Raw genomic sequence first — 15639 nt, 5'->3', positions numbered from 1 at the left:
GCAGATTTTAAAAATACACTGCTCAAAAAAATAAAGGGAACACTTAAACAACACAATGTAACTCCAAGTCAATCACACTTCTATGAAATCAAACTGTCCACTTAGGAAGCAACACTGATTGACAATAAATTTCACATGCTGTTGTGCAAATGGAATAGACAAAAGCTGGAAATTATAGGCAATTAGCAAGACACCCCCAAAAAAGGAATGGTTCTGCAGGTGGTGACCACAGACCACTTCTCAGTTCCTGTGCTTCCTGGCTGATGTTTTGGTCACTTTTTAATGCTGGCGGTGCTCTCACTCTAGTGGTAGCATGAGACGGAGTCTACAACCCACACAAGTGGCTCAGGTAGTGCAGCTCATCCAGGATGGCACATCAATGCGAGCTGTGGCAAGAAGGTTTGCTGTGTCTGTCAGCGTAGTGTCCAGAGCATGGAGGCGCTACCAGGAGACAGGCCAGTACATCAGGAGACGTGGAGGAGGCCAACAACCCAGCAGCAGGACCGCTACCTCCGCCTTTGAGCAGGAGCAGCACTGCCAGAGCCCTGCAAAATGACCTCCAGCAGGCCACACAATGACCACCATTGGACTCTGGAGCAGTGGAAACACGTTCTCTGGAGTGATGAATCACGCTTCACATTCTGGCAGTCTGACGGACAAATCTGGGTTTGGCGGATGCTAGGAGAACACTACCTGCCCCAATGCATAGTGCCAACTGTAAAGTTTGGTGGAGGAGGAATAATGGTCTGGGGCTGTTTTTCATGGTTTCGGGCCCCTTAGTTCCAGTGAAGGCAAATCAAGTTTCAATCAAGTTTATTTTATATAGCCCTTCGTACATCAGCTAATGTCTCGAAGTGCTGTACAGAGACCCAGCCTAAAACCCCAAACAGCTAGAATGCAGGTGTAGAAGCACCTGAAATCTTATCGCTACAGCATACAATGACATTCTAGACGATTCTGTGCTTCAAGATTTGTGCCAACAGTTTGGGGAAGGACTTTTCCTGTTTCGGCATGACAATGCCCCCGTGCAAAAACCGAGGTCCATACAGAAATGATTTGTGGACATCGGTGTGGAAGAACTTGACTGGCCTGACCTCAACCCTATCGAACACCTTTGGGATGAATTTGCCTAATAGCCCCAACATCAGTGCCCGACCTCACTAATGCTCGTGGCTGAATGGAAGCAAGTCCCCTCCCAACATCTAGTGAAAAAGCCTTCCCAGAAAAGTGGAGGCTGTTATAGCAGCAAAGGGGGGGGGGGACCAACTCCATATTAATGCCCATGATTTTTGGAATGAGATGTTGGACGAGCAGGTGTCCACATACTTTTGGTCATGTAGTGTACTTACGTCCTCTATGTCTTTGTCGTTGAATTTGTAGTTACAAGCCTCTTTGATGGCCTGCTCCTTCTTATTGATCTCATCTAGAGTGGGAACCTGCATACTGGCTATGATCATCTGTAGACAGAGAGAAGAGACATAACACGTTCAATAGTCCACAAGAGAGACTGCACTACGACAGGCCTGACATAACATAACCTGTGAGGCTAAGTAGCCACCTAACTATCCAACTAACTAGCATCCAACCAGCCGCCTAACTAGTCATCCAACTAGTCATCCAACTAGTCATCCAACCAGCCATCCAACCAGTCGCCTAACCAGCCATCCAACTAGTCATCCAACCAGCCATCCAACCAGTCGCCTAACCAGCCATCCATCCATCCATCCAACCATCTAACTAGCCATCCAACCAGCCATCCAACTAGTCATCCAACCATCCAACCAGCCATCCAACCAGCCATCTAACCAGCCATCTAACCAGCCATCTAACTAGCCATCCAACCAGCCATCCAACCAGCCATCCAACTAGCCATCCAACTAGCCATCCATCCAACCATCTAACTAGCCATCCAACTAGCCATCCAACTAGCCATCCAACTAGCCATCCAACCAGCCATCCAACTAGCCATCCAACTAGCCATCCAACTAGCCATCCATCCAACCATCTAACTAGCCATCCAACTAGCCATCCAACCAGCCATCCAACTAGCCATCCAACTAGCCATCCAACTAGCCATCCATCCAACCATCTAACTAGCCATCCAACTAGCCATCCAACTAGCCATCCAACTAGCCATCCAACTAGCCATCCAACTAGCCATCCAACTAGCCATCCAACTAGCCATCCAACTAGCCATCCAACCAGCCATTCAACTAGTCATCCAACCAGCCATCTAACTAGCCATCCAACCAGCCATCTAACTAGCCATCCAACCAGCCATCCAACTAGTCATCCAACCAGCCATCCAACCAACCATCCAACCAGCCATCCAACCAACCATCCAACCAGCCATTCAACTAGTCATCCAACTAGCCATCCAACTAGCCATCCAACTAGCCATCCAACCAGCCATCCAACCAGCCATCCAACCAGCCATCCAACCAGCCATCCAACTAGCCATCCAACCAGCCATCCAACTAGCCATCCATCCAACCATCCAACTAGCCATCCAACTAGCCATCCAACTAGCCATCCAACTAGCCATCCAACTAGCCATCCAACTAGCCATCCAACTAGCCATCCAACCAGCCATCCAACCAACCATCCAACCAACCATCCAACCAGCCATCCAACTAGTCATCCAACCAGTCATCCAACCAGCCATCCAACTAGCCATCCAACTAGCCATCCATCCAACCATCTAACTAGCCATCCAACTAGCCATCCAACTAGCCATCCAACTAGCCATCCAACTAGCCATCCAACCAACCATCCAACCAACCATCCAACCAACCATCCATCCAACCAGCCATCCAACCAACCATCCAACCAGCCATCTAAGTATCCATCTAAGTATCCATCTAAGTATCCATCTAAGTATCCATCTAAGTATCCATCTAAGTATCCATCTAAGTATCCATCTAAGTATCCATCTAAGTATCCATCTAAGTATCCATCTAAGTATCCATCTAAGTATCCACAGCATTAATCTATCCATTCACTCTCGCTAATCAACTGGTCTGTTTGAAATTTTGCCATCTACCAAATGGTGGAGTTAAAGCAACCATGCCTCATCCAATCAGCACGCTCCCACTGGAACTTCCTCAAGTCTACATCCAATCAGCATGCTCCACTGCCACTTCCTCAAGTCTACATCCAATCAGCATGCTCCACTGCCACTTCCTCAAGTCTACATCCAATCAGCATTCTCCCACCACCACTTCCTCAAGTCTACATCCAATCAGCATTCTCTACCACCACTTTCAAGTCTACATCCAATCAGCATGCTCCACTGCCACTTCCTCAAGTCTACATCCAATCAGCATTCTCCCACCACCACTTCCCCAAGTCTACATCCAATCAGCTTTCTCCCACCACCACTTCCTCAAGTCTACATCCAATCAGCATTCTCTACCACCACTTTCAAGTCTACATCCAATCAGCATAGTGCGTACGGCCCAGTACATCACCGGGGCCAAACTTCCTGCCATCCAGGACCTCTATACCAGGCGGTATCAGAGGAAGGTCCTAAAAATGGTCAAAGACTCCAGCCACCCTACTCATAGACTGTTCTCTCTGCTACCACACGGCAAGTGGTACTGGATCGCCAAGTCTCGGTCCAAGAAGCTTCTAAACGGCTTTTACCCCCAAGCCACAAGACTCCTAACAGCTAATCAAATGGCTACCCAGACCATTTGCCCCCCCCACACCCCACCTATTACCTCGACACTGGTGCCCCCGCATATTGACTCTGTACCGGTACCCCCGGTATATAGCCCCGCTATTGTTATTTTACTGCTGCTCTTTAATTATTTGTTATTCTTATCTCATACTTTTTTTTTTACTTAAAAAAAATAAACGCATTGTTGGTTAAGAGCTTGTAAGTAAGCATTTCACCTGCTGTATTCGGCGCATGTAACAAATAAAATTTGATTTGATGTTCAGTAACTAAATGTTGTTTAACATCGCAGATAGAAATGTCATGAATAGATCTAATGTGATTCCTTATTCTACATAGAGAGGCATGTTTGTTCTACAAGGAATATTTCTATCTGAACGTTCCAAAACATTGCGTCATGCTGAACGCACCCACATTCTCCTCCTGCCACTTCCTCAAGTCAACTATCCAATCAGCATTCTCCTCCTGCCACTTCCTCAAGTCAACCATCCAATCAGCATTCTCCTCCTGCCACCCCCTCAAGTCAACCATCCAATCAGCATTCTCCTCCTGCCACTCCCTCAAGTCAACCATCCAATCAGCATTCTCCTCCTGCCACTCCCTCAAGTCAACCATCCAATCAGCATTCTCCTCCTGCCACTCCCTCAAGTCAACCATCCAATCAGCATTCTCCTCCTGCCACTCCCTCAAGTCAACCATCCAATCAGCATTCTCCTCCTGCCACTCCCTCAAGTCAACCATCCAATCAGCATTCTCCTCCTGCCAGTCCCTCAAGTCAACCATCCAATCAGCATTCTCCTCCTGCCAGTCCCTCAAGTCAACCTTTCAATCAGCATTCTCCTCCTGCCAGTCCCTCAAGTCAACCATCCAATCAGCATTCTCCTCCTGCCACTCCCTCAAGTCAACCATCCAATCAGCATTCTCCTCCTGCCACCCCCTCAAGTCAACCATCCAATCAGCATTCTCCTCCTGCCACCCCCTCAAGTCAACCATCCAATCAGCATTCTCCTCCTGCCACTCCCTCAAGTCAACCATCCAATCAGCATTCTCCTCCTGCCACTCCCTCAAGTCAACCATCCAATCAGCATTCTCCTCCTGCCACTCCCTCAAGTCAACCATCCAATCAGCATTCTCCTCCTGCCACTCCCTCAAGTCAACCATCCAATCAGCATTCTCCTACTGCCACTTTCTCAAGTCAACTATCCAATCAGCATTCTCCTCCTGCCACTTCCTCAGGTCAACCATCCAATCAGCATTCTCCTCCTGCCACCCCCTCAGGTCAACCATCCAATCAGCATTCTCCTCCTGCCACTCCCTCAAGTCAACCATCCAATCAGCATTCTCCTCCTGCCACCCCCTCAAGTCAACCATCCAATCAGCATTCTCCTCCTGCCACTTCCTCAAGTCAACTATCCAATCAGCATTCGCCTCCTGCCACTCCCTCAAGTCAACCATCCAATCAGCATGCTCCTCCAGTCAACTCACCGCCTCTTTCCACTTCATGAACTCGTTTTCTGTGAACTCCTGATTGGACACAAACTCCAGTCTGAAGACTCGGGTGTCACCACCATGCCTAGAGGAGAAATATGGGACAGAACACAGAGAAACATTTAGTCGGCATAGACAAACGGGCAGAGGAGGAGAGAAACGGGCAGAGGAGGAGAGAAACGGGCAGAGGAGGAGAGAAACGGGCAGAGAGAAACGGGCAGAGAGAAACGGGCAGAGGAGGAGAGAAACGGGCAGAGGAGGAGAGAAACGGGCAGAGAGAAACGGGCAGAGGAGGAGAGAAACGGGCAAAGAGAAACGGGCAGAGAGAAACGGGCAGAGAGAAACGGGCAGAGAGAAACGGGCAGAGAGAAACGGGCAGAGAGAAACGGGCAGAGGAGGAGAGAAACGGGCAGAGAGACGGGCAGAGGAGGAGAGAAACGGGCAGAGGAGGAGAGAAACGGGCAGAGAGAAACGGGCAGAGAGAAACGGGCAGAGAGAAACGGGCAGAGGAGGAGAGAAACGGGCAGAGAGAAACGGGCAGAGAGAAACGGGCAGAGAGAAACGGGCAGAGAGAAACGGGCAGAGGAGGAGAGAAACGGGCAGAGAGAAACGGGCAGAGGAGGAGAGAAACGGGCAGAGAGAAACGGGCAGAGGAGGAGAGAAACGGGCAGAGAGAAACGGGCAGAGGAGGAGAGAAACGGGCAGAGAGAAACGGGCAGAGAGAAACGGGCAGAGAGAAACGGGCAGAGAGAAAGGGGAGGAGAGAAACGGGCAGAGAGAAACGGGCAGAGGAGGAGAGAAACGGGCAGAGAGAAAGGGGAGGAGAGAAACGGGCAGAGGAGGAGAGAAACGGGCAGAGAGAAACGGGCAGAGGAGGAGAGAAACGGGCAGAGAGAAACGGGCAGAGAGAAACGGGCAGAGAGAAACGGGCAGAGAGAAACGGGCAGAGGAGGAGAGAAACGGACAGAGAGAAACGGGCAGAGAGACGGGCAGAGGAGGAGAGAAACGGGCAGAGGAGGAGAGAAACGGGCAGAGAGAAACGGGCAGAGGAGGAGAGAAACGGGCAGAGAGAAACGGGCAGAGAGAAACGGGCAGAGAGAAACGGGCAGAGAGAAACGGGCAGAGAGAAACGGGCAGAGAGAAACGGGCAGAGAGAAACGGGCAGAGAGAAACGGGCAGAGAGAAACGGGCAGAGGAGGACAGAAACGGGCAGAGAGAAACGGGCAGAGGAGGAGAGAAACGGGCAGAGAGAAACGGGCAGAGGAGGAGAGAAACGGGCAGAGAGAAACGGGCAGAGAGAAACGGGCAGAGAGAAACGGGCAGAGAGAAACGGGCAGAGGAGGAGAGAAACGGGCAGAGAGAAAGGGGAGGAGAGAAACGGGCAGAGGAGGAGAGAAACGGGCAGAGAGAAACGGGCAGAGAGAAACGGGCAGAGAGAAACGGGCAGAGGAGGAGAGAAACGGGCAGAGGAGGAGAGAAACGGGCAGAGAGAAACAGGCAGAGAGAAACAGGCAGAGAGAAACAGGCAGAGGAGGAGAGAAACGGGCAGAGGAGGAGAGAAACGGGCAGAGGAGGAGAGAAACGGGCAGAGGAGGAGAGAAACGGGCAGAGGAGGAGAGAAACGGGCAGAGGAGGAGAGAAACGGGCAGAGGAGGAGAGAAACGGGCAGAGGAGGAGAGAAACGGGCAGAGGAGGAGAGAAACGGGCAGAGGAGGAGAGAAACGGGCAGAGGAGGAGAGAAACAGGCAGAGGAGGAGAGAAACAGGCAGAGAGAAACGGGCAGAGGAGGAGAGAAACGGGCAGAGGAGGAGAGAAACGGGCAGAGGAGGAGAGAAACAGGCAGAGAGAAACGGGCAGAGGAGGAGAGAAACAGGCAGAGGAGGAGAGAAACAGGCAGAGAGAAACGGGCAGAGGAGGAGAGAAACGGGCAGAGGAGGAGAGAAACGGGCAGAGGAGGAGAGAAACGGGCAGAGGAGGAGAGAAACGGGCAGAGGAGGAGAGAAACGGGCAGAGGAGGAGAGAAACGGGCAGAGGAAGAGAGAAACGGGCAGAGGAAGAGAGAAACGGGCAGAGGAGGAGAGAAACGGGCAGAGGAGGAGAGAAACGGGCAGAGGAGGAGAGAAACGGGCAGAGGAGGAGAGAAACGGGCAGAGGAGGAAAGAAACGGGCAGAGGAGGAGAGAAACGGGCAGAGGAGGAGAGAAACGGGCAGAGGAGGAGAGAAACGGGCAGAGGAGGAGAGAAACGGGCAGAGGAGGAGAGAAACGGGCAGAGGAGGAGAGAAACGGGCAGAGGAGGAAAGAAACGGGCAGAGGAGGAGAGAAACGGGCAGAGGAGGAGAGAAACGGGCAGAGGAGGAGAGAAACGGGCAGAGGAGGAGAGAAACGGGCAGAGGAGGAGAGAAACGGGCAGAGGAGGAGAGAAACGGGCAGAGGAGGAGAGAAACGGGCAGAGGAGGAGAGAAACGGGCAGAGGAGGAGAGAAACGGGCAGAGGAGAAAGCCAAGGGTAGTAGCAGGTAAGAGCAGAGTAGTTTTAAATGAATGATGCCGCCGTACCGTAACTGTAGTCCTTTGTTCGTCCGGGTCGTTCCCAACTGGTACACCTTAGCCGTCTCTACCACGTCAACTATTTCAGCCACCTTATCACAGGGAATTACAAGAAATACTAATTATTGAACATAGCTAACTGAAAATTCAAATGACACAAAACATATAGAAAAAGGTCTACAGCAACATTGCCAAGGAACAATCTCCAAAGTTAAATAGGAATACGGCTGGTTTCCCCCAGACACAGAGTAAGCCCTAGTCACTTTCAATGGAGATTCACCATTGAACTATCTTAATCTGGGTCCAGGAAACTGCCCCAATAAATAACTGCATCTTGTTACCCTGTAAACTGGTTTGCTACTACTGTTCCCGATGCCTATCCGTACGAAGCAACCGTTCACGGTCTTCTGGAAGAACGGCATGTGACACCAGCGCTCCAGTTTGTGTCGGGACAGACGCACGCGGTTCAGTTCGTCTGGTAGTGACACGGGCTGCGACTTCGGTGGCGTCTCCTCTTTCCTGGAACGACACAAAGACAGGAAACAGAAACGTTGGTCAAGTGTTTTCTTATCTCAAGAAAAACAACTTACAAGACCCGGAATGGAATAAAACTGTCCATATAGAGCTATTATCAAAATGTTTCCTGGCACTGAACAACAGTACAACTCTCTACAGCAGACACTCTCAGTAGAACTATCAATTAAACCATGATCTGTCTATCAACTAAATCATTATCTGTCTATCTGCAGCAGACACACTCAGTATAACTATCAACTAAACCATTATCTGTCTATCAATTACAGCATTATCTGTCTATCTACAGCCGACCGACTCAGTAGAACTATCAATTAAAGCATTATCCGTCTATCAACTACACCATTATCTGTCTATCTACAGCAGACACACAGTAGTACTATCAACAAAACCATTATCTGTCTATCTACAGCAGACACACACACAGTAGTACTATCAATTAAAGCATTATCTGTCCATCTTCAGCTGACACACAGTACTATCAATTAAAGCATTATCTGTATATCTACAGCTGACACACTCAGTAGAACTATCAATTAAACCATTATCTGTCTATCTACAGCAGACACACACAGTAGTACTATCAATTAAAGCATTATCTGTCCATCTACAGCTGACACACTTAGTAGTACTGTCAATTAAAGCATTATCTGTCTATCTACAGCACACACACTCGCACACACACACTCAGTAGAACTATCAACAAAACCATGATCTGTCCATCTACAGCAGACACACACAGTAGTACTATCAATTAAAGCATTATCTGTCCATCTTCAGCTGACACACACAGTACTATCAATTAAAACATTATCTGTATATCTACAGCTGACACACTCAGTAGTACTATCAACAAAACCATTATCTGTCCATCTACAGCAGACACACACACACACACACACACACAGTAGAACTATCAATTAAAGCATTATCTGTCCATCTACAGCTGACACACACAGTTGTACTATCAATTAAAGCATTATCTGTCCATCTTCAGCTGACACACACAGTACTATCAATTAAAGCATTATCTGTATATCTACAGCTGACACACAAACAGTAGTACTATCAATTAAAGCATTATCTGTCTATCATTATCTGCAGCGGATAGATAAAAAGATACTCACTCCTCGTCTTCGGAATAAGATGAAGAGTGTGAACTGCGATCGCTCTTTACAGATGATTTGTCGTCGTCATCCTCCTCCTCTTCCTCCTCCTCATCGTCTGAGTAAACCTCGCTGGTTTTCAGGGGCAGCCGTTTCGCCAGGAGCTCCGCTGTCCAAATTTAAAAAATATTGTCATTTAGCAGACAAATCACTTTAAAAACTTTATTTAAAGTACATTTCACAAACATGTCTTCTGTTCTCCCAACAGAGATCAAAGTTCAATACACAGGAAGACAAACCAAAATGTTTTACAAAAGGAAATAAGAATTATATAGGAATAGGAAATAAGAAAACCAACATTTCTTATTGGAGAAATACAGATAACACCCCCCCCCCCGGTTTCACAACCACCCGTTGACCCAGTCCATAAATGCCATCTATTGACTACATGTATCGCTTGATGACAATGGAAATGTGAGGACAAACACTGCACAGTCAACAGACCTGTCCTGGTTTTCTTCTTCTCTCTCTCTGCTTTCAGTTCCTCCATGGCCTGAGACTTTTTATCTAGTTTCTCATCCCGTTTAGTTCTCCTCTCCTTGTTGTGAGACATAACCTACAAGGAGAACGCAGTCACAATGTACCGGTAAGGACTAATGGAAAACAAACTAAAGTAAGTGCTGTTGTTTCTATACAAGTTTCTGGGATTAGAAGATGTACTCACCACTTGCTGGTCCTGATGACTTCGGTCCTCATGATGACCGCTGGATGATCTCTCACGCTTCTTGTGTTCTTCTTCGTGTTTCTTTTTCTTCTCCTCTTTCTCCTTCTTCTTCGCTGTTTTCAGCTTCTTTTTAATTTCAAATCTGACAGAAAGATTCACAGTGTCAGGCGAACGGTGTTCGATGACGAGTTACGTAGTAATAATCCCAGGATATTCATTTCATATCACCTAAAACAGCCGAACAAAGTCAACTGGTCTACTGATCAAGTATAACAGCCACAGGGATTGTGAAACTCTATATCTTGGGTGTGCTATTCATTCACCTTTCTTAAAAATTCTTTATATGAACAAAATAACTAGAATAATGTTCACAAGCCAACAAGCCTCTGTACTCTTATGGCTCCAGACAGATGGTAACAACTCTCCTGGTGAACACACCCCTGGCCCTGTACTCTTATGGCTCCAGACAGATGGTAACAACTCTCCTGGTGAACACACCCCTGGCCCTGTACTCTTATGGCTCTAGACAGATGGTAACAACTCTCCTGCTGAACACACCCCTGGCCCTGTACTCTTATGGCTCCAGACAGATGGTAACAACTCTCCTGCTGAACACACCCCTGGCCCTGTACTCTTATGGCTCCAGACAGATGGTAACAACTCTCCTGGTGAACACACCCCTGGCCCTGTACTCTTATGGCTCCAGACAGATGGTAACAACTCTCCTGCTGAACACACCCCTGGCCCTGTACTCTTATGGCTCCAGACAGATGGTAACAACTCTCCTGCTGAACACACCCCTGGCCCTGTACTCTTATGGCTCCAGACAGACGGTAACAACTCCTCTGCTGGTCCTATTCTCACCTCCTCTTGAGCACCTCCCTCTTCTCTATCCTGTTGAAGAGCTCCTGCTCCCTCTCCTTCTCAGTCATCTGCTCCAGCCGAGCCCTGTCCTCCTCGTCTCCCATCAGGTCCTCTCCGTAGCCGTCCCTGAAGACATCGTCCTCCGACGAGGAGTCTGAGCTGGAGGCAGAGCTGTTGCTCTCTGAGTCAGACACCTCACCTGGTGGAGGAGAACATTATATGGCATTAGCATTGTTGTGGAGAGAAAGACGGCATAAATGGGATCCTCTTTTAGACTGCATCTATATGACGATACAGGGCCGCCTCCATGGCCACGACGATACAGGGCCGCCTCCATGGCCACGACGATACAGGGCCGCCTCCATGGCCACGACGATACAGGGCCGCCTCCATGGCCACGACGATACAGGGCCGCCTCCATGGCCACGACGATACAGGGCCGCCTCCATGGCCACGACGATACAGGGCCGCCTCCATGGCCACGACGATACAGGGCCGCCTCCATGGCCACGACGATACAGGGCCGCCTCCATGGCCACGACGATACAGGGCCGCCTCCATGGCCACGACGATACAGGGCCGCCTCCATGGCCACGACGATACAGGGCCGCCTCCATGGCCACGACGATACAGGGCCGCCTCCATGGCCACGACGATACAGGGCCGCCTCCATGGCCACGACGATACAGGGCCGCCTCCATGGCCACGACGATACAGGGCCGCCTCCATGGCCACGACGATACAGGGCCGCCTCCATGGCCACGACGATACAGGGCCGCCTCCATGGCCACGACGATACAGGGCCGCCTCCATGGCCACGACGATACAGGGCCGCCTCCATGGCCACGACGATACAGGGCCGCCTCCATGGCCACGACGATACAGGGCCGCCTCCATGGCCACGACGATACAGGGCCGCCTCCATGGCCACGACGATACAGGGCCGCCTCCATGGCCACGACGATACAGGGCCGCCTCCATGGCCACGACGATACAGGGCCGCCTCCATGGCCACGACGATACAGGGCCGCCTCCATGGCCACGACGATACAGGGCCGCCTCCATGGCCACGACGATACAGGGCCGCCTCCATGGCCACGACGATACAGGGCCGCCTCCATGGCCACGACGATACAGGGCCGCCTCCATGGCCACGACGATACAGGGCCGCCTCCATGGCCACGACGATACAGGGCCGCCTCCATGGCCACGACGATACAGGGCCGCCTCCATGGCCACGACGATACAGGGCCGCCTCCATGGCCACGACGATACAGGGCCGCCTCCATGGCCACGACGATACAGGGCCGCCTCCATGGCCACGACGATACAGGGCCGCCTCCATGGCCACGACGATACAGGGCCGCCTCCATGGCCACGACGATACAGGGCCGCCTCCATGGCCACGACGATACAGGGCCGCCTCCATGGCCACGACGATACAGGGCCGCCTCCATGGCCACGACGATACAGGGCCGCCTCCATGGCCACGACGATACAGGGCCGCCTCCATGGCCACGACGATACAGGGCCGCCTCCATGGCCACGACGATACAGGGCCGCCTCCATGGCCACGACGATACAGGGCCGCCTCCATGGCCACGACGATACAGGGCCGCCTCCATGTCCACGACGATACAGGGACGCCTCCATGGCCACGACGATACAGGGCCGTCTCCATGGCCACGACGATACAGGGCCGTCTCCATGGCCACGACGATACAGGGCCGTCTCCATGGCCACGACGATACAGGGCCGTCTCCATGGCCACGACGATACAGGGCCGTCTCCATGGCCACGACGATACAGGGCCGCCTCCATGGCCACGACGATACAGGGCCGCCTCCATGGCCACGACGATACAGGGCCGCCTCCATGGCCACGACGATACAGGGCCGCCTCCATGGCCACGACGATACAGGGCCGCCTCCATGGCCACGACGATACAGGGCCGCCTCCATGGCCACGACGATACAGGGCCGCCTCCATGGCCACGACGATACAGGGCCGCCTCCATGGCCACGACGATACAGGGCCGCCTCCATGGCCACGACGATACAGGGCCGCCTCCATGGCCACGACGATACAGGGCCGCCTCCATGGCCACGACGATACAGGGCCGCCTCCATGGCCACGACGATACAGGGCCGCCTCGATACAGGGCCGCCTCCATGGCCACGACGATACAGGGCCGCCTCCATGGCCACGACGATACAGGGCCGCCTCCATGGCCACGACGATACAGGGCCGCCTCCATGGCCACGACGATACAGGGCCGCCTCCATGGCCACGACGATACAGGGCCGCCTCCATGGCCACGACGATACAGGGCCGCCTCCATGGCCACGACGATACAGGGCCGCCTCGATACAGGGCCGCCTCCATGGCCACGACGATACAGGGCCGCCTCCATGGCCACGACGATACAGGGCCGCCTCCATGGCCACGACGATACAGGGCCGCCTCCATGGCCACGACGATACAGGGCCGCCTCCATGGCCACGACGATACAGGGCCGTCTCTATAGCAGCATATTTTGTCTGTGTTAAGGCACCTTTCAATATGAGAGTCAAATCAATTGTTGGTCACATTAACCAAAGGCAGCAATTAACCACTCTCGTGGGGTCTGTCTCAATTCGTCTTTTTATGTTTCCTTGCATCCGATCTCCTCACCTCCTTCTCAACCGTATTGTAGGAGAAGATAGAAGGTCCCTCCCCTCGGATCATCCTCTCCAATGTGTTTTGAGAAGGAGCCAAGGACAGAGGATTCCAGAATGAGCCCGGACCTTCAGAGAACTTACTGTTGTTAGTGGAACCACTGACAGCTACTAATCTCTTGGGTTACCTCCTGAAGTGTGGACGTAAAAGCTTTAGATTGTTGTAAGCAGGTTTATTTTATTTATTTAACTAGGCACGTCAGTTAAGAACAAATTCTTATTTTCAATGACGGCCTAGAAAAAGTGGGTTAACTGCCTTGTTCAGGGGCAGAATGACAGATTTTTACCTTGTCAGCTCGGAGTCAAACTAGCAACCTTTCGGTTACTGGCCCAACGCTCTAACCACTAGGCTACGCTGCCGCCCCTCCACTCTAACCACTAACCCAACGCTCTATCGCCCTGCTGGAGGGAGTTTCCACTATTAAATCCACGAGAGGGCGTATGTAAGTTCACACTTCGTAAGAAAGGGTGTAGAATCGGTCTGCAACCATTTTTTTTTTTAAATATATATTTTTAAACGTACCCTCCTCGGGGGCAGAGCTGTCAGCAGAACTGTCTCCACCAGAACTCCCGGACGAAGCAGCTTTATGAACCCTCTTCTTCGCTGCCTCTTTCTTCTTCTCTGTTGCCGTCGGTTTCCCTGGCTTGACCTTCTTCTTGACTTTAGGACCACCGGCGGTCCACTACGTGAAAACAACACAGAAAACAGAACGTCAAGTGAAGCGTCAAGGACGATAAGAAAGTAATGTTCACTTATACAGTGTCTCTTTCATGAGGGTTGATTTCCTGTACACAGATTAAGCCAAATCTGGGGGATTAAGAAGTTATTTCAAAGGTGACCCTTTACATTGGGCGTGCTTCTTAGTCCGGGGAAAACAGCCGTAAGAAGATCAAACAATATGGAGAGAGGACGTTACTGTGACATACCTCATCATCACTGTCTGATGTCTCTGAGTCTGATGAGGCTGCGGGCTTGCTGACCGGCTGGTTGTCCTGCTGGTCATCCTGCTGGTCGTCCTGCTGGTCATCCGAGTCCACCCTCTTCCTCTTGGTGGCCAGAGACAGGAGCTCCTGGGGGCCACAGGGTGAGAGAGACAAGAGGTGAGTTTAAAGCATGGACGAGTGAACTTATAGTGATGGGGAAATAGAGGGCCGAAGTTGAGGAGCGCACATTATGTTACGATATAGATATTATTAGATATTCTGAATAGAGAAAAAGGCACAATAGTGGAGAAACTGACATCTTGTAACAACATAGATCAACAGTTAATATGAATAGATTTTTACAGGATGAATGCTGCATGGTTTGCTCAGGGGACAGCGGATGTGTTAAGGTAACATTTCAATTGACCGACAAATCTCCTTTACAGCATATTTACAGTGGTTTCTGCGTGTTAGAAAGCGTTATAGTACTGTAGTAGTAAGTGATTCATAGTTTCTCAGTCACTCACTTTTATTGTGTCGTCTTTCATTTTATAGGTTGTGCAACTTAACTTATTGTATTTCAATATGATGCTATGTAGATAACTAATGAGACATCACTTAGTAATAAATCTCTCTGTTGTAGTGTGTGTCAATTTTAAATTGTAGCTATGTTTGTTTATGTTAACCAACAGGCCGAATTGTTAACTACCAACACAAGCATTATGATATTAATTAGCTGCTAACTAACTAGTATTAAGTTTAACACCAAGCTAGCAAAGATAACTAGCTAGTTAGCAACTTCACTGCGGCAAGTTACGTGATGTTAAATCTACGATTGGCATGTTTTTAATAGCACAACATTGTCTGTAAAGTAAGTAACATGACATGCTATCTTTCAACACATTCCTCCGAAGCTAACTTTAGCTTATGGTTAAGCTAACTAGCTAGCTAACTGTTTTGTCAACACCAAAATATAACTTTAGCTGCGCCCATTACGTCTTGCAGGATATAATGTTATAAATCCGCAGGTCAGTGTATTCTCTGATGACCAAATTA

General features: G+C 50.4%; 1 protein-coding gene across 1 annotated transcript in view; it reads right to left on the bottom strand.

Moving 5' to 3' along the window:
* The window catches only part of rtf1 (RTF1 homolog, Paf1/RNA polymerase II complex component), a 33104-nt gene that overhangs the window by 17012 nt on the left and 453 nt on the right, over window positions 1-15639 (bottom strand). Inside the window, exons 2-11 of the mRNA XM_055865586.1 lie at window positions 14587-14730; window positions 14183-14342; window positions 10943-11141; window positions 10079-10220; window positions 9859-9970; window positions 9376-9523; window positions 8056-8233; window positions 7724-7806; window positions 5165-5252; window positions 1350-1457 (exon numbers count right to left, since the gene is read on the bottom strand). Of these exons, the coding sequence (XP_055721561.1) occupies window positions 1350-1457; window positions 5165-5252; window positions 7724-7806; window positions 8056-8233; window positions 9376-9523; window positions 9859-9970; window positions 10079-10220; window positions 10943-11141; window positions 14183-14342; window positions 14587-14730 (1362 nt within the window). The remainder of the gene's footprint in view (window positions 1-1349; window positions 1458-5164; window positions 5253-7723; window positions 7807-8055; window positions 8234-9375; window positions 9524-9858; window positions 9971-10078; window positions 10221-10942; window positions 11142-14182; window positions 14343-14586; window positions 14731-15639) is intronic.

The sequence above is a fragment of the Salvelinus fontinalis genome, chromosome 16 (genome assembly GCF_029448725.1).
Source record: "Salvelinus fontinalis isolate EN_2023a chromosome 16, ASM2944872v1, whole genome shotgun sequence".
NCBI lineage: Eukaryota > Metazoa > Chordata > Actinopteri > Salmoniformes > Salmonidae > Salvelinus > Salvelinus fontinalis.
Note: the sequence above shows the minus strand (reverse complement) of the source record. Positions and strands in the feature narration are given on the sequence as shown.